At 33.4% G+C, this 18,347-nt stretch overlaps 1 protein-coding gene across 6 annotated transcripts; it reads right to left on the minus strand.

Annotated features, from left to right (window-relative positions):
• Positions 1-154: 154 nt before the first annotated feature.
• On the minus strand, positions 155-14,553 carry LOC110604217 (tRNA (guanine(37)-N1)-methyltransferase 2). 6 transcript variants are annotated; one of them, XM_043952128.1, is made up of 10 exons: positions 14,041-14,553; positions 13,835-13,932; positions 13,347-13,451; positions 7,804-7,866; positions 7,542-7,615; positions 6,257-6,869; positions 5,975-6,133; positions 5,267-5,373; positions 4,631-4,705; positions 155-995 (listed from the first exon to the last, which is right to left on the minus strand). In XM_043952128.1, exons 1-10 carry the CDS (start codon positions 14,133-14,135, stop codon positions 933-935), a joined length of 1,452 nt encoding a protein of 483 aa, XP_043808063.1. In that variant the 5' UTR covers positions 14,136-14,553; the 3' UTR covers positions 155-932. The 6 variants fall into 6 exon arrangements, with proteins under 6 accessions (XP_043808063.1, XP_043808065.1, XP_021598049.1 ...); XM_021742357.2 differs by lacking the exon at positions 155-995 and adding an exon at positions 4,256-4,524 and having other exon boundaries at positions 14,041-14,552; XM_021742359.2 differs by lacking the exon at positions 155-995 and adding an exon at positions 4,256-4,524 and having other exon boundaries at positions 13,818-13,932; positions 14,041-14,057.
• Between the last annotated feature and the right edge of the window lie 3,794 nt (positions 14,554-18,347).

An 18,347-nucleotide genomic window follows, 5' to 3' on the forward strand; every position in this document is an offset into this window, starting at 1 on the left:
AATATTAATTATTTAAATTTATTTAGAATATAATATTAATTTATATTTATTCTTATATTTTTTATTTTTATTAGAATTAATTTATAAATAATTAATATAAATATTTATAAATTATATAAACTACAAAAATTAAATAAAAAATACACCTAAATAATTAGGAAATGGTGAAATGTATAAAAATAAAGTAATATATTTACAAATAATAAAGTAAAAAAATAATGCTAAGAATGATGCAAATGTTCTTTCGTGCCACATAAACGTTCCATTCTTTCGTGTGGACGTCGAGTTTTATATGGCCGGCAGTCACCGCTTATACCCTCACTCTCAGCCGCAGCAGGATCAATATTTGTAGAGATCATGAGAATATTAAAATCAGGAGCCACCGATCTCGGATCTTGTATTGCAATATAATGTAATGATAAAAAGATATCTTCAAATGTAAAAGTAGAGTAATGCTGGCCCGATGTGTACTATATAAAATTGCTAGAGAATGGTTGTGCTCTTAAACTAGATGATGGAATATCCATAAAATATCCAGCTGAACATGCATTAACGGAGCTGACATGTCGGGCTAAAGCATCAAAAATACTGCCTACCGAGGTCTATATCTGAAATAGATGATCTAAAATACCAACCTGCTCAAAGGACCACTACATCGGGATTATATGAGGTGGTGGCATATAACTACTATGTGTTCACGTAGTATATTGTGATCCACTAAGTCCTGTCCAATCTCACTAAATGGTCGATGAGTATGGAATGAAACGGGCGTCGGAATTATGACATTTGCCGAAATAGTGGTATGTGCATCAACATCAGCTTCTTGGCATGAGTTATATCTACGCTTAGGTCTCCTCGACGGGTCCACAAGTTCGTCAGGGTCATTTGGCATAAGTTGTGCCGGAGGAGCAAGCTGTGGTGAGGTATCTCAGTTATTCGTTTCTCTTCCTCCATGGCATAGAATACTGTTGTTTCTCTTTCAATAAGATCTGTACCTGGATTAAAAAACTATCAATTTATCAAATGAATATTCTCATATCGTCCTCCTGTTGGCATTATATAATTAAATAATGATATTTTAAATAAATATAAACATATGAAAATATATTAAATAATAAAATATTATCATTGTGTGCACTACGATGTGATATCCATTGACGAGAAACGCTTTTATATCATTCTAGATACTCTGAATGATAATGTAGTTGACCATATAATGTAAATTAGCATTAAGAGGTAGAAACATTATGCTGACCCTATTAGAATTCCTTTCAGTGAAAAAAAAAACCCTAATGATTTGCAAAATATAAGCACGGGCATATTTTTGGACCACTTCTTTATCAATATCATCTAGTAGCTCATTAAAATTTTCGATTAACCAACTTAATAGCAAAGAGTTTCCATGCATTATATTAGTGAGAGATACGAGACTCAACAGATCTTGACACAGTGACGAATGCAGAAATTCAGTTCAATGGTCCAATTTAAATAAGTATCTCCTGTTTTATTATTTTGTTGATTTTTTTTATTATTGTCCTAGAATTATTGTTCGCTTTCTTTCATAATAGTAATATATAATTGACTATTATAATTTTATTTAATTTTATGTTATTTTCAAATCAACTTATTGTTAATTATTATTTTTCTAAATAAGTATTCAAAATATTTCTTAATATTTAATAAAATTTAACATTTTTAAGATAGTATTATTGAAAAGTTAATAAAATAAATTGTCTTTTTTAATGTGTAAAAAATTAAAATGGACAAAAGGTATAGAATAAAGAGAGTATAAAATAAATATATATTCAGAAAATAAATTTTTATAAAAAATGAATAAATTATTATAATTAAATTATGGTCATTCTCATCTATTTTCTATTCATTAAAATATAATAAATTATTTATGGTTCATCACTATAGAATTTACTTTTAATGATATTTATTATAGAAAAATTTCTTTCCTTTATGGTTGTAACATACAAATCTATAAAAAAATGTATTATAGATTACTTATTTTCGTATAATTTCAATCATATAAATAGATTAGTAACTAAGTGAGATAAATAAAAAAAAAACTATCACTTAATAATAAAAATGGTATATAAAAATAAATTAAGTAATGAACCTAATAAAAAATTTAAGTGGAGACTTGAATTTGAAATCTTGAAAATGAGAAGCAAATTTTTTCGATTGAAAAATAATATAGAAGATGAGGAACTAAATAGTAAAAATTTCTTTGATAAATGGATTAAAGAATTTGAAATTATAAAATATAATGCTGATTTAATTAAATAATTTTAAAATAAGGATGAGTTGGTAAGTTTTTTAAACATGTAGGAATCTAATGATAATTTTTTATAGTTTAAGAAAAATTACCTATATACCCTTAAAAAATTTCAAAAATTTCAGGGGCCCATGGCCTCCTTGGAGGTTTAGAAATATCAGTTCTTAGAGTCTAACAATGATTTATAATCATTCAAAATCAAATTCCTGCATAAGATAATTTGGTAAAAATGCTCCTCAAGTGGATGTCTCAAGTGGATGTTTAAACTCCTGCATAAGATAATTTGGCAAAGATGCTCCTCCTTCTTTCTCATCTCTCGAGCATAAATCATTAAAGTCTCCCAAACAAAGTCATGGAAGAGAGTTTCTATGAGATAAAACTCGAATAAAATTCCAAGACTGACGTCGTCATTGCGATTCCGGAAACCCATAATAACTAATAAACCTCCATTGAACATTACCTTATGAAACAACCGAATCAATAAAATTTAAAGAAAAGCCAACCACAAAATCAGACACATGACTCTTCCACATTAATGAAAGGCCTCCTCCCAATCCTTATCTATTGACTGAGAAGCAACCATCAAAATATAAAAAACTACGAAAAAATTTCATACAAGAACTAAAAACTTTTGTTTCCATCAAAAATAAAATATTCGACTTATAACTAGTAACCAAATCCTTCAATGCATTAACTGTCTGAGGATTGCCGAGTTCTCAACAGTTCCAACACAGGACGATCATTGCTTTCGGCTATCCCGACCTTTGACGGGATGAGCCGCTTCACTGTTGTCTGTCAAATTAACATTCGCAGGAGTGTTGTTAGAGACATCCTGTTGAGAGGAAGGAAAACATGTAACAACGTTATGTTTAGTATTTCTTGACCTTTTTTTAGCATCATCATTTATTCGAGCTGCAATATCTTCATCAAGCTTATCAGGGACAACAACATCCCCCTCTAAAGGATGCCATAAATCTGCCAAAGAGATCTGCATATTCTGAAAATTGATTGGATTGTATGTGAAAAACATCCCCACCATACATAAATTATAAGAGACGATCGGAATATCTCTGGAGCTCTTAATAAGGAGAACATCTTCTTCTTTATCGATAGTCAATTGACGCAGATCGTCTTCCATGGGGAAGGGGAAAGAAGAAGTTAGGTTTAGGGGGTATAAATGAACCAAACCGTTCGTGAGCTATTCGAGGTTTGATTCGATAAAAGCTCGACCGAGCTCGACTCGATTTCTAAACGAGCCAAGCTCGAGCTTAATTTTTAGGCTCGTTTGGTAAACGAGCCAAGCTTGAGCTCCATAGTATTCGACTCGTTAAGGCTCGTGAGCTCGACTCGTTAAGGCTAGTGAGATCGACTCGTTTCTGAGTTCATGAGCAGGCTCGCGAATAGGCTCGTGAACAGTCTCGTTAAGTAAACTGAAATTACTATCATAAGAGAAATAAACTCAAACCCTGCATATATTTTTATGAGGCAAATCTAAATTTTTTAAAATTCAGCTCTATATAGTTTAATTACACTCTTAAACTTGCATATATTTGAATCATTAAGATTTAAAAGCTCATCTTTATAAGTTTACGTGCTAATTTGTAGATATACTTATTTAACTAAAATCATTTTAGTTTTAAACTTATTAGTTTTAAACTAAAACTCATTATACATGTAAATAAATTAAATTACTCGTGAACTATTCGAGACTAAACTCGATAAAAGCTCGACTCAGCTCGATAAAAACTCGAGTTGTCTAAGCTCGTTTTCTAAACGAGCCAAGTTTGAGCTTCTTAATACTCGGCTCGAGTTCGAAATGAGTAAAGCTCAAATTCGGCTCGAGCTCGAAAAAATTTTAACGAACCAAGCTTGAGCTCTTCAAAGCTCGGCTCAACTCGATTCGTTTACACCCCTAATTAGGTTTAATAAAGAAGAAATTAGATTTAAGAAAGAGGAAAATGCGAGAGTATCAAGAAAGAAGAAGAGTTGCTATATATATTTGCTGCATCATAAATTAGTTTTCCTAGAAATGTTAAAATTCTGCTTTATGCTTGTGTAAATGTAGTAATAGTACAAGGGACCAAGTCCACCACAACCATAAATAATGAAATGTTTCAGTTAGCAGAGAATCATCTTTGAAGCAAGCAGTAAAATTATGTATTTCCATTTGCAGAATGAAGGCTAGGCCCATTCTCTCTCAAGCAAGCTTCTGGTAGCCTAAAGCTTAAGCAAAACATTGCCTGCAGCATAAGAATAATATCTGATTGATAAAATGAAATAAATAAGAAAAAGAAACAAAAGCTGCTCTAGAAAGCCTATAATTTCAATAAGTTTAGTAGTTTGTACCTTATTTGGAGCAACATCCCTGACCATATGAAATATTGGGTCTTTTATTCGAGCACTTAATGCAGCTTCTGCCTCCTGCAAAGAGATCAGATAAAGTTTATTTAAATAACAAAACATGAAAAAAGAAATGGCAAAAAGATCAAATTTGCCCCTAAATTATACATCAGCAAGTCAAAAATACCAAATTTCATTTTTCGTTCTAAATTTGCCTCATTAGAAGACTAAGCAAATTAAGTAGATCAGAGTACTTACTACTTAGTCCGTTTAGCCTTCTAATGATAGTTTAGGGCAAGTTTAGCCTTCTAATGATAGTTTAGGGCAAATTTAGACCGAAAGTTGAAATTTGTTATATTTGTCTCAAGGGTAAATTTGGCATTTTAAAAAAAAACCACAGATATTAAGATAAACCCTTTTAATTTGTTATATTTGTCTCCAGGGTAAATTTGGCATTTTAAAAAAAAAACCACAGATATTAAGATAAACCCTTTTTGCAGCTTTCCACGACACCAACAACCTTAAACAAGTTATAAGCATTTACAGTCTACACCACTAGAGCACCAGGCTCAATTCTGGTTGTTTACTGAGAAGAAAGTTGAAGAAAGAAAAGTGAGAACAAAGTCTACAATCAAAGCTTACCAAGATTATAGTCTCTTTGGTTTCATTTGCTCGCATGAAGCAATAGCAATGAATCCAAGGGAGAAGCCCCTTCCAATGTTTCCTCTGAATAACACCCCTAAATGCATCTGAGAGCGGAGAAAAAGAAAATAAATATTTAATTTATTTTCCACTAAATATCGTAGCAGTAGAACAGATTTGAGAATGAGCAGTGAAGGGAAAGTCTAGACAACAATACAATGCACAATGACCTTAGAGACACAGAAAAAGAACTTTAAGGCTTTTCCTCAGCAAAGAAGAGGATAAATCCCCATCCTTGCAGCGAAGAGATGTGACTGAAGAAGAAATGATGTCAAAAACCCCCTAAATAAATGAAGAAAGTACCAATGGCATTTATGATAAACAGAGAAAAGTATCTTCAAGGAGGACTGGATATGCCAGAAAAATTATAAAGTAGAAATTCATAAACTAGAATGAATAGAAGGTAGAGAATGAATGATATACATCCAAAAAAAAAATCTCAATGACAGCAACTAGAGAATATTTTAGGCTCAGTCCTAAATCAGGTGAAGGAGAAAAGAATTTCCATAAAGGTATCAGTTCAAGAGGAGGAAAAGAAAATATTAAGGAAGCAAATGATGTAACTGCTACTACATAACCGCAGAACTGCTAGCCACATAAGGAATATACACAAATGAGACAGAGTAGCCAGTAAAATATGGACTGTACCTAAAAATTGTAAAGCAGATGCAGGGAGGTTCATTATCACATGATCAACATGCTCCCAAGGCTTAGTGTTGGGCAACTCAGAGGCTCTTATCCTCTCATTTGCACTTCTTTTTCTCCTAGAAGTGAAAGAAATAGCAGCACCATGGTTATTTTCACTTTCTGCTCAAAAAATGAAAGAGAGTTTAGACGTTACAGGCAAGACAAAATGATTGTTTCATGCATCTAACTCCAGATTCCGAAACTTTTGCAATGATCAATTGCATAAGTTAGTGCTTATCATACCTTCCTGGAAAGGACATGAAGGCCTTTGGACTGCAGCTACAGATGCATCTTCCTGTCTGAATGAATCTTGTAAACCCTCATGGTCACTTAAAACATTATCACTTGCCAGCTGAGTTCCCTCATCGGCCTGTATGCTGCGATCACCACATGCTTTATGAGTGGATGCATCAGATTCTAAATTATTTTGACAAGTTGGTGCCGCCATCAGTTGAGAAATAAATTTTCTAGCATCCATATTGTATGCATAAATGTGGTCATCGACCTTGTTGAGTTTTGCATTGATCCTCAAATATTGATAACTATCGGGATTCAAATCATTTGCATAAACGACACATCCTTTCTGTGCTGCTGGAATTGTAAAAGGACCAATACCAGCAAACATGTCACAAATCATCTCCCCAGGCTGGAATTGAGAAACCAGCCTTATATGCTCATGCTCCAACCTTGAATTCCAGTAAACCAAGCTATAGTCAAGCTTAAATACTGCCCCATATTGCTTCACTTCTGTGACCATATTATTTTCTCCAGCCAAAATTTCAAACTTTGGCACTCTGAACTCATTTGTAATTGTTCCAACTTTATTAACAACTGTTCTGATCCTGGGATGATTTTTCTGCCAACATAAGAAAACAATAAACAAAATTCCTTTGTAACCATCCAAGAAATTATCAACTAAAGAAAAGGACATTCAACATAAGAACCTGTACATGACTAATTTATAAAGAGAACAAACTAAGATAGTTGAGAAACTTCCTTCCGAGATTATTCTTAAATTTCTGCAAGAAACATCAATAAAAAATATTCCTTGAATAAAAAGCAGAAGAGAGATGGATGATGGGAGCATCATGCTTATTTACCAAAAAACAGAAAGGGATAATTACTATTAGCTCCCTGGGTTTTTTAGGAAAATCATTAGTTCATCCCTATAATTCTTAAGCCAATTAAAAGGTTCCTTACTATTTTGAAATGCAACTATGTAGTCCTTCTGTTATGTATATTGACAGATTCCATTAGTCATTCGATAAATGTCACAAATAACCATTTCAATTTAATCCCTAACATTTTAAACAAACTACTAGAATTTCCTTCACATTTCATTACTTAGTCCTTTGACTAACAAAAGTAATAAATAGTTGCATTTCAAAATAGTAAGGACCTTTTAATTGGGCTAAAGAATTATAATGACGAACTAATAAATTTCCTAAAACTCAGGGATGTAACAATAATTCTCTCGAGTAAAAGTTGAGATTTAAGCAAAGATCGTGCTCAGGTGATGAAAACTTACATCATAAATAACCTTAGCAATAACATCCTTGTATGGAAGCAATTCCTCATGTATATTCAGATGTGCAATATGACCTGTAGATAATAATTCACTCATCAGATGATATGTTTCCCCAGTTGTAAATTCACTATCTACCATGAGCAATGGTCATCTCACAAACTACATGGCGATTAATAGTATACAAGAATTTGCAAGACTTCAAAAGGAAATTGCAGGCAAATGGAAAGCCCAAGATGAAAACAACATAAATTGAATAACTTAACTATTGTTTCAAAAGATGAAGGGATCTCCACTCCAGGAGGCAGGATCTGTTTCAATATATGATCTGCAAGCAAAGGTAACAGGTTCGCTTGTTAAGCCATTCATCAATATACAGACTGGACTTAGACATCATTACTAACAAAAGGACAAATATAATTTTAACTGTCGTGCTAAAGTATAAAGCATTTGGGCTTATTCTATGATCAGCACTGAGTGAGAGGCATTGCATATTGACACAGAAAACTGGAGCATTTAACTCAGGAAGTGCCAGAAAATTAAAGCGTGTTAATGATTCATATATGCAACCTGGAATGACTAAGGCCTTAACCATTTAAATAAGTTCATAGATACTCCAGCAAGCAAACAGAAATGGCAGGAGAAATTAAGAGCACAGCAAGGACTGCACAAAGGTATTGCTGAATACTGTTGACTTATTTGTTGATTCTAGGGATATGATTTGATTTGATTAGAATTTTTAATTATCTCTGTAATTATTATTTGATTATTTGCTTCCTGTTTATATATAATTCTTTGTGTATAAATAGTCATGTAAACCAATTGTAAAGATTAAGAGGGAAATACAAAAATACTCTGATCTTCCCCAAAATTCTTCATGGTATCATAGCTTTTTCCTGATTTTAGGGTTTAAATTCAATTTTTTCCTCTTTAGGGTTTCAAAACCCTAAATCTACCTTTTTGGTACTAACCCATCTAGGAGCATTTCCACCTCTCACTGCCGGCATCGGAGGAATCGCCAGCCAGACAGCCAGCTTCGACACCGGAAAAGCCTATGCGTGAGGCTCAGGCGCCTTCCCTTCCTAGCGCGTGATACATCGCTTGACGCTGCTTCGCCGCTCTGATCACTCCGGCGACGATTCCGACCATCTTTCCGGCCTTCCCATGCCACTACCCGGTTTTTGGTGATTCGGCTGAGCTCTCTTGTGTGTACAACCTTGGATAACTCCTATTCTTTCACGGTTCATTTGTCTTTACTATGGCAGAAGGTAAACGGGTTTCGATGGCAGAACGTAAAAAGGTCTCGATTCTTAACTCTGATAATTCTTTCTTACAAATTAGTCCCATAAAACTTGATGGAACCAATTATCTTGCTTGGTCAAGGTCTTGTTTGTTGTTTATCAAGACTAGAGGACTACAGGGCTATATTACTGATAATAAGAAGCAACCGGACGAGAGTGATCAAGATTTTCCTTAATGGGACTCGGATAATTGTCTTGTTATGACATGGTTACTTAACTCTATGCAACCTCATATCTCTAAGTTCCATTTGTTAATTGATATTGCTGCAGAAATATGAAAGGCCTTGTCCTTAACTTATTCCAAGATTGGGAATGATGCCCAAATTTATGATATTCGAAATAAGATCCATGGTACTAAGCAAGGAGAAATGGCTATCTCCCGATTTTATTTTGAGTTATGTGGCTTATGGCAAGAACTTGATTACTATCAGGACTTCCAAGAAGACTGCATTGGAGATGCTGTCAAATTTCGGAGAATGATTAAAAAGGAGCGGGTCTATGATTTTCTTGTAAGGTTGAATAACGAATATGATCCAATTCGGGTCCAAGTGTTGAGAAGAAATCCTTTTCCTTCTCTAGAAAAGGCCCACGCCTATGTTCAACAAGAGGAAAGTCGTCGACATGCTATGTTCTATACTACGCTAGTTGAAAAGGATGGGTTAACTACTAGTTTGAGCACACCATAGCCTCCTAATTCTGAGAAAGATCACCTACACTGTGACTATTGTGGGAAACCGAGGCATACCAATGAGACTTGTTGAAAGTTACATGGTCGTCCCACTAGAAGCCGTGGAGGGAAACTAGGTAACTCCAGAACTCACGCTAATTTAGTAGAAACTGTGGAGGAGCCCTTTAAGGAGACAACAACAATTGAGTTCCTTTCCCCTAATGAAATTCAGGGTCTTAAGCAACTCCTGTCTCATGTTGACACCTCTTCATCCTCTAATGCCACATCTAACTTTGTAAAGTCAGGTAATGTTTTCTCTCTTGATAATGTTCCATGGATTATTGATTCTGGTGCGAATAGACACATGACAGGCTCTTCTAAAGGCTTTCTCAATTATTTTCCTTCTCTAACCAAAGATAATATCGAAATTATTGATGGCTCTTTTACTCCCATATCCAGAACAGGTTCAGTTATTTGCAAACCCAATATTAAATTATCATATGTCCTTCATGTTTCCTGCTTTCCTATCAACATTTTATTTGTCAGTGCTATCACCAATACTCTTAACTGTAAAATTAAATTCTTTCTTGATCATTGTGTTATTCAGGATCTTCGCACAGGGAAAAAGATTGGCAATGGTAGGCTGCTTGATAGCTTATACATGTTGGAAGGTGATCCAAGTTCTCCGATATCTCAAGCCTGTTTTGGAGAAAATAAGGATGTCAATCAGGAAATAATACAGTGCCACAGGCGGTTAGGGCATCCATCATTTTTTGTCTTAGAAAAACTTTATCCTAATTTATTTGCTAGAATTCAATTTGGTTCTCTATTTTGTGATGCGTGTGAGTATGCTAAGCACACTAGAACCTCCTATCCTTTGAGTAATAATAAAAGCCAAATTCCTTTTTTGACTATTCATTTTGATGTTTAGGGGCCTACTCAAACTGTCTCCTTATCTAGTAATCGATGGTTTGTCACCTTTATTGATTGTTGCACTCGAATGACTTGGATCTATTTGATTAAAGCTAAAAGTGATGTCTTTTCTTATTTTCAATGTTTTCATAAAATGATTTGTACTCAATTTGATATTAAGGTGAAAATTTTGAAAATTGACAATGCTTATTTGGAGAATAATGGGATAGTACACAAGACTAGTTATCCTTATTCTAGTGCTTAAAATGGCGTTATTGAAAGAAAAAATAGACATCTATTGAAGGTAGCTCGATCTCTTATGTTCACCATGAATCTATCCAAAGCATATTGGGGAGATGCAGTCCTTGTATCTGTTTAACTTATCAATAGAATGCCCCTGAAGGCCCTTGGCTTTATGAGCCCTTTGGAGGTTCTATAAGGGAAGAATTTATACATTGTTCCACCAAAAGCATTTGAGTGTGTTTGCTTTGTCCATATTAGGATGGCAAGGAAGTTGGACCCCAAAACCTTTAAATATGTGTTTGTTGGATGTTCTCCGACATACAAGGAATACAGGTATTATCACCCTCTATCTAGGAAATACTTTGTCAGTATGGATGTTACCTTCCGAGAAATCGAACCCTACTTCAATACCACCTACTCACCTCTTCAGAGGGAGAATAATGAGCAAGAAGAGGTGATCCTGAATTCTATGATTCTGAATGATATGGTTCAGCTAGAGAATTTGAGTTCTAGTAGACAGGGGGAGATGTCCAATTAGAGAAAGAGAATTATACGTTTGGACAAGCCAGATTTGAGGAGGTATTCGAGGAGGTATTCGAGGAGAGACAAGACAGAAGAAACCATTATGTAGTCTACTCAAAGTTAAGAATCTTCTTCTGGTTACTCACTAACTCTTGAATGCTCCAATGACTTAGATAAACCTATTGCATAAAGAAAAGGTGTCAAATCTTGTACTAAACATTCTATTTCTAACTTTGTTTCTTATGAATCCTTGTCTCCCTCCTATAGAGCCTTTGCCTTGTATATTTCCTCTGTGTCTATTCCACAAGATTGAAAGGAAGCTCTTGCAAGTCCTAAATGGAAGGGAGCAATGATTGAAAAGATAAAAGTATTAGCTAAATATGAGACCTGGGGCTTGTCACTCTCCCTGGGAAGAAACTCATTGGCTATAAGTGGGTGTTCACAGTGAAACACAAAACTGATGGCACAATTGAACGGTTTAAGGCCAGATTGGTTGCTAAAGGATTCACCCAAACCTATAGAGTGGATTATCAAGAGAGATTTGCCTCAGTTGCAAAAATGAACTCAATCAGAGTCCTATTATCTTGCGCAGCCAACTTGGACTAGACTTGCAACAGTTTGATGTGAAGAATGCTTTCCTTCATAGAGATTTAGAGGAAGAAGTGTTCATGGAAATCCCTCTTAGGTTCGCTGATGGGAAGACACAAGGAAAGATGTGCAGGTTAAAAAAGGCTTTGTATGGGCTAAAACAAGCTCCCAGAGCTTGATTTGACAGGTTTAGCAGAGTCATGATGTCCTTTGGTTACCAATAGAGCAATACTGATCACACTCTGTTTATCAAATACCACAAGGGTAAGATCCCCCTTCTTATTATGTATGTTGATGATAGAGTAGTGACAGGTGATGACAAAGAGGAAATGGCTCAACTAAAAAAGTTGTTGGTTCAAGAATTTGAAATCAAAGATCTAGGAAAACTGCAATATTTCTTAAGTATTGAGGTGGCTAGATCAGAAAAAGGAATCTTCATCTCCCAAAGAAAGTATATTCTAGATCTTTTGAAAAGAACTTATATATTGGGGAGTAAACCGGCAGAATCTCTCATTGAAAGTAATCACAAGCTGGAAGCAGGAATTGGTGAGTCCATGGATATTACAAAATACCAAAGATTGATAGGAAGGTTGATTTATCTCTCACACGCTCGACCGGATATAGCCTATGCTGTTAGCTTAGTCAGCCAATTCATGCATGACCCTCGCGAAACTCATATGCAGGCTATACTTCGCATCTTGAGATACCTAAAGTCTGTACCAGGGAAAGGGCTTATTTACTCCAAACATGGTCACCTCCGAGTTAAAGCTTTTACAGATGCAGATTGGGCAGGATCTCTCGATGACAGGAGATCCACCTTTGGCTACTACATAGTTCTAGGAGGAAACCTTGTCACCTGGAGGGGTAAAAAATAAAGTGTTGCTACTCGGTCAAGTGCTGAAGCAGAATACAGAGCAATAACTCAAGGTGTGCGTGAACTCTTATGGTTGCAAAAGTTATTGGAGGAGTTAAGGTTGCCTGAAAGTGACAAGATAACTTTGTATTGTGATAACAAAGTTGCTATCAGTATAGCACAAAATCTAGTCCAACATGACCGGAAGAAACATATCGAGATTGATCAGCACTTCATTGAAGAAAAATTAACAGATGGTGTCTTGAGCCTAGTTCATGTGACTTCTACTGGGCAACTTGCGGATGTGTTTACTAAAGGGCTTAACAATAAGATCTACCATTATCTGATTTGCAATTTGGGCATGTGCAACATCTTTGCTCCAACTTGAACGGAAGTGTTGACTTATTTGCTGATTCTAGCTAATTCTAGGGATATGATTTGATTTGACTATAATCTTTAATTATCTCTGTAATTATTATTTGATTATTTGCTTTTGCTTTCTGTTTAGATATAATTTTTTGTGTATAAATAGTCATATAAATCAATTGTAAAGATCAAGAGTGAAATACAATAATACTCTAAACTTACCCAAAATTCTTCAAATATAAATATTCAGAGTTGCATAAATGAATCAAAAAACAGTTAGCACAATATAGCAGCCAACTTATTCAGCTTTTTCGTCACAGCCTACATATACGCTTCAAAAGGGCACAATCACCAACCTGCACCCCAGTAGGAATATCCAAGGGTCATAGAATATGGAACTACTTCAATCTTGCATAATTTCTTCATCTCATCAAGTTTTTCAGCCGGGATATCCGTCAAGTCTGTTCCATATCAACAAACTTCAATTAGAAGAGAAGCAAACTAGTTTCATACAATTAATCATAAGTAGATATCCAGAATTTCGGAGGACAGGAAAGAAAGAAGACTTAGAGAAGAGAGAGAATAGAAATATAGGAATTCTGATTTTGTTATTCCTCAATAAATAACTTGTAAGTAACTATGTTAACTGTCACTTATTGGATTATTTTCCTGGCGTTTTATTCCTTGGAATTCATCATGATACAACAACTTCTTTCTATATGCATAACATTAAAAACGGGCATTTAGGTATTAACTGTAAACAGAGAAAGAATAAAAAAAAAGGGGACTTCCAATAATTTCACAAACAGCAGTTTCCTAACACTAACCATCCAAAATTTCTCACCGGGATTTTGAACACTTTCAGATAATATCATATAACGATTATTGACAAAAGTAGGATCTTCTGTAATGGGTTTAACACGAGCTTTATCAAGCAAGTATCTGCATCAATTTCAAAATGCAACACAATTCAAACGAATACCAATGAATCTCCTAATTACAAAATTAAACTGAAAATTTTAGATTGGATGTCTAAGCTAAAACACGTACCCATTTAGTAAGCGAGTGGCAACTTTGCAGAACTCACGAGGGATCCTCAGTGCCCATAACCTCAAATGAACATCAAACTTGCTCTCGTCCAACATTGAAGTAATTAAAGAACTGAATCAACTGGCAGCCGTTAAAAGTAGAGCAACAAGCAATAAAGTTTAATTAAATTGAATATGGGACCGTTCAGCTACAAAAGAGGATGGATAAACCCTATTAAATTAGCACAAGGAAAACATGAGAAGTAGCCATGATGAGGGGCAGGGTACTCGTGAAATTGGGGATCTGCAAACCCAAACAAAATAAGGACATCACTATCCAAGCCCGTTCTAAACCCATTTAAAAAATAAACCTCTTGCTATTATCCACATATTGTTTGAACCCACCCAAACAAGGAATTTTGCTGAAAATTCGATTAAACAACTATAAAGACGTGAGGTACTGATATGGCTTTCATACTAGTAATCGGTCGGTGGGCTTGATTCTCGTGTGATGGAACTAAACAATGTCGTTTGTGAATATGGTAAGAGTGGTGATGACAATATGGCTCTATTTGGAATCAAAAAGTTCAATACCATGATTTTTGGAATAAAATTTTTCGAGAGAAATTCATTATTTACTTATAATATTTAAGTGAAACTAGCTACTTATTTTTTCTATTTTCAAAATACACTAAGTAATCATTTATTTTTAAATTGTTAACTATTTAATATTTTTATATAAATAAGTATTTTTCTATTGAAAATGATTAAAATATACTTATTTTTAATTAGTATTTGTAATTTTAAACCATAACAATTTAATTCAATAATTTTAAAATAATAATGATTTAATTCTATAATTAATGAAAAAAATTAAATAATTAACAGTATAAAAATATAATTATTATTTAGTGTATTTTTAAAAATACAGGAATTAATATTTAGTTTAACTAAGGCAGTACAATTTTCTTAACTTTTGAATTAAATAGAGCTTAAAATGAAAATTTTTGAGTTAATTTAATAAAAAAAAATAAAATGGAGCTAAATTAAACTTAGTTAATAAACAAAGGGGTGAAACTTGAACATTAATTCCATAAATAGTAGTCTTAGTAAATTTAACATCCATCTATATTTAAGACTTTGTTTGTAAAAAATAATTTATATTTAAAAAATATTTTTTGTTGAAAAATATTTTTTAATAAAATAATTTATTTTTTATTATTTAATTTTAATTTAAAAAATAAAATATATTAATAAATTTATATATAGAGTTATAATAAAATATCTAAAATGTGAAAAGTGACTTTTTTTTTAAAGAGGAAGTTATTTTTTTAAAAAATAATTTAAATTTTTTTAGTCCAGAGAATATCTTTTGTTGACTAAATTTTTTAAATATTTTAAATATAAAAAAATATAGAAAATATTTTTTAAGAATTATTTTTCATAAAATAAACGGAAAATAAGATTATAATTTAAAATGGCTATGAATCAAAGGCAAACTCTTCTAAGATTATAATAGCAGAAACAAGAATGATATTAAAATTATTATATTAGCACATGTAAATATAGATGGCTCCAAATAACTGAAAATCTGTTAGTTTGGTTGAGCTATTTGCTGAGTTATTAAGTCATATATATTTTCAGGCTCTCTTCTATATTTATATTGCTGGTGTACATACGTTTCAATGTAATGAGAATACTCATTTCTCTTCTTCAAATCTTGTTTGTCAACATGGTTTCAAAGCATTCTTTTTCTTAATTTTTCTTTTCTTTTTAAACTTTAAGCATTCATGGCAGTCCTGAGTCAAGCTCAAACAACTACTCAGGTTACTAATGTCACCCAAAATCCTTTCAGTCCATACTATCTTTTATCCTAATAAGAATCTTATGTTAGTTCTGGAGTCTCCAGTTCTTGCAAGACTGAACTATCATTTTGGGTTTGAGCAATGAGAATGGCTCTTCTGTCAAAGAACAAATTAAGCTCCGTTGATGGAACCTTGAGAATTTTTGCAGCTACTGATCCTTTATATTTCGCATGGATGAGATGAAATAATATGGTAGTTTCTTGGCTTATTAGATCTCTTTTTGAATCAATCACACATAGTATTATATGGATTGATAAGGTGGTAAACATATGGAATGACTTAAAAGAAAGATTTTCTCAAATTAATATTTTAAGGATTTTAAATTCACGGAAAGAAATATATGCTCTTAAGTAAGGAGATAGATATGTCACATATTATTTTACAGAGCTAAAGATTCTTTGGGATCAGATGTTGAATTTCAGACCTATTCCTAACTGCTTCTGTGCAAACAATGCAACTATGGAGGTTCTTAAAAGATTTGAATAATCAATATAACATTATCAAATCTCATATTTTATTGATGGATCCCTTTCCAACAATTAACAAGGCCTTCTCTTTAATTATCTAACAAGAAAGACAATTGAAATCTTCTAATGTTGTTTTTATTAATTCAATTGACTCTAAGGCATTAGCTGCTAGATCCTCCAAATCTTCTCACTTAAATCCAAGAACAAGAAAATTTTTAAATGATACTGTCTCTCCAAGAAATTTCAAATCTCCTCAATCCACTAGTGATACAAGGTTTTACACCTTTTATGGAAAATCTAAACATGCAATTGAGACATGCTATAGGAAGCATGGATATCTGTCAGGATACAAGCCTAGATCTTATTTTATTATTGCTAGCAATGTTGTTGTTTTTTAAAATGTATATACTGCAACCACTGATATTAACAATGAAAATTCTGGCACTTTCAATTTTATGTTGATTAAAGATTAATATTAAAATCTCTTGATGTTACTTAAGGCATCATAGGTTGGTGCTTCTTCTTCTCAGCGAGTCTCTTAGCCTCAACCTCAATCTTCCACTAGCAATCTCGTTTCATCTTTTGATCCTCACACTATACTTATTTTACATTAGCCTATTCTCATGATACTATTGAATGGATCGTAGATACTAGTGTCAAGTATCAAATTACATACTTTTTATCCAATTTTTATTACACTTCCAAATGACAATAAGATCTTAGCTATAATTGTAGGCATTGTTATATTTTTTGTAGATTTCTTGCTCTTTGATTTTCTTTATATCCCATCTTTCCACTTCAACATTCTTCCAGTGCCTAAGCTCATAAGTTTTTCTCCTTGTGGTTGCATCTTTAATAAAAATATTTATTTTATACAAAATCTTGATAGCTGGAAGACAATTGGTATAGTTAAAATCCACAATGGTCTCTATGGTTTTCAACATGCAAATCATAAAGTCTTCTCAATTATTGTTCCTTCATTTGATGTATGGCACTACAGGTTTGGTTATCCCTCAACATCTAAACTTTAAACCTTCAATAAACATTTGCCTAGCTTTTTTGTAATAAACAATAATCAATGTCAAAAGATGCTTTCTTTTCCTATAAGAGATAACACAACTTCAATGCCATTTGAGTTGATTTATACTGATATTTGGGGAGGGGGCCTTTTTCATTCTATCTATGAAATATCATAGATACTTTCTGACCATCATGGATGATTGTACGAGATTTACATGGGTATATCTCTTACAATCCAAATCACAAGTCAGAGAATCCTTGAAAGCATTCTTTTACTTAATTGAAACTCAGTTCTCTACTATAATCAAGATCATAAGGAGTGATAGTGGGCCTGTCATTCTATGCAACAAAATAAACCATACATCAAATCTCTTGTGCTGAAATCACACAACAAAATGCCATTGCTTAAAGAAAGTACCAATACATACTTATTGTTGCTAGTTCTCTTCTTTTTCAATCCCATTTACCTAAGTGCTATTGGCCTTACACATCACACATGTTGTTTACATCATCAACATGCTACCTTCTCCCATCATTTAGAACAAAACACCTTATAAGATGTTATACAACAAGTTACCTACCTTTGCTGATCTTAAAGTCTTTAGCTCTCTTTGCTTTGCTAGCACACTCACTGCAAATAGATCCAAGTTTGATCCAAGAGCTGCAAAAATATGTTTTCTTGGGATATAAGCCTTGTACCAAGGGTTATCTCCTCTTGGACATTCATACCATAAACATTTTTGTCTCCCGAAATATTGTGTTTTATGAACATATCTTGCCCTTGCAAGACTTCTCTTCCTCACTTCCACCAGTCTCTTTACCTTAAGACAGTTCTTTGCAACAATAGACCTTATTTTACCTATCTCAAATGATTCTATTCCACCTTCCTCTTCTATGCCTTCAATCGGCTCTATACTTAAATAATCCTCTAGAATCAGAAAGTCTCCCACATATCTCCAAGATCATCGTTACAACTT

The sequence above is a fragment of the Manihot esculenta genome, chromosome 16 (assembly GCF_001659605.2).
Source record: "Manihot esculenta cultivar AM560-2 chromosome 16, M.esculenta_v8, whole genome shotgun sequence".
NCBI lineage: Eukaryota > Viridiplantae > Streptophyta > Magnoliopsida > Malpighiales > Euphorbiaceae > Manihot > Manihot esculenta.

What these genes read in the sequence shown, in the direction of transcription:
- LOC110604217 (XM_021742357.2), bottom strand. Translation starts at nt 14,135, where the DNA reads ATGTTGGACGAGAGCAAGTTTGATGTTCATTTGAGGTTATGGGCACTG. An exon ending in ATATTCCTACTGGGGTGCAG is followed by an intron (nt 7,867 to 13,346) that starts GTTGGTGATTGT and finishes CTTTGCTTGCAG; the next exon opens with ATCATATATTGAAACAGATC. An exon ending in TTCATCTTTTGAAACAATAG is followed by an intron (nt 7,616 to 7,803) that starts TTAAGTTATTCA and finishes TATTATCTACAG; the next exon opens with GTCATATTGCACATCTGAAT.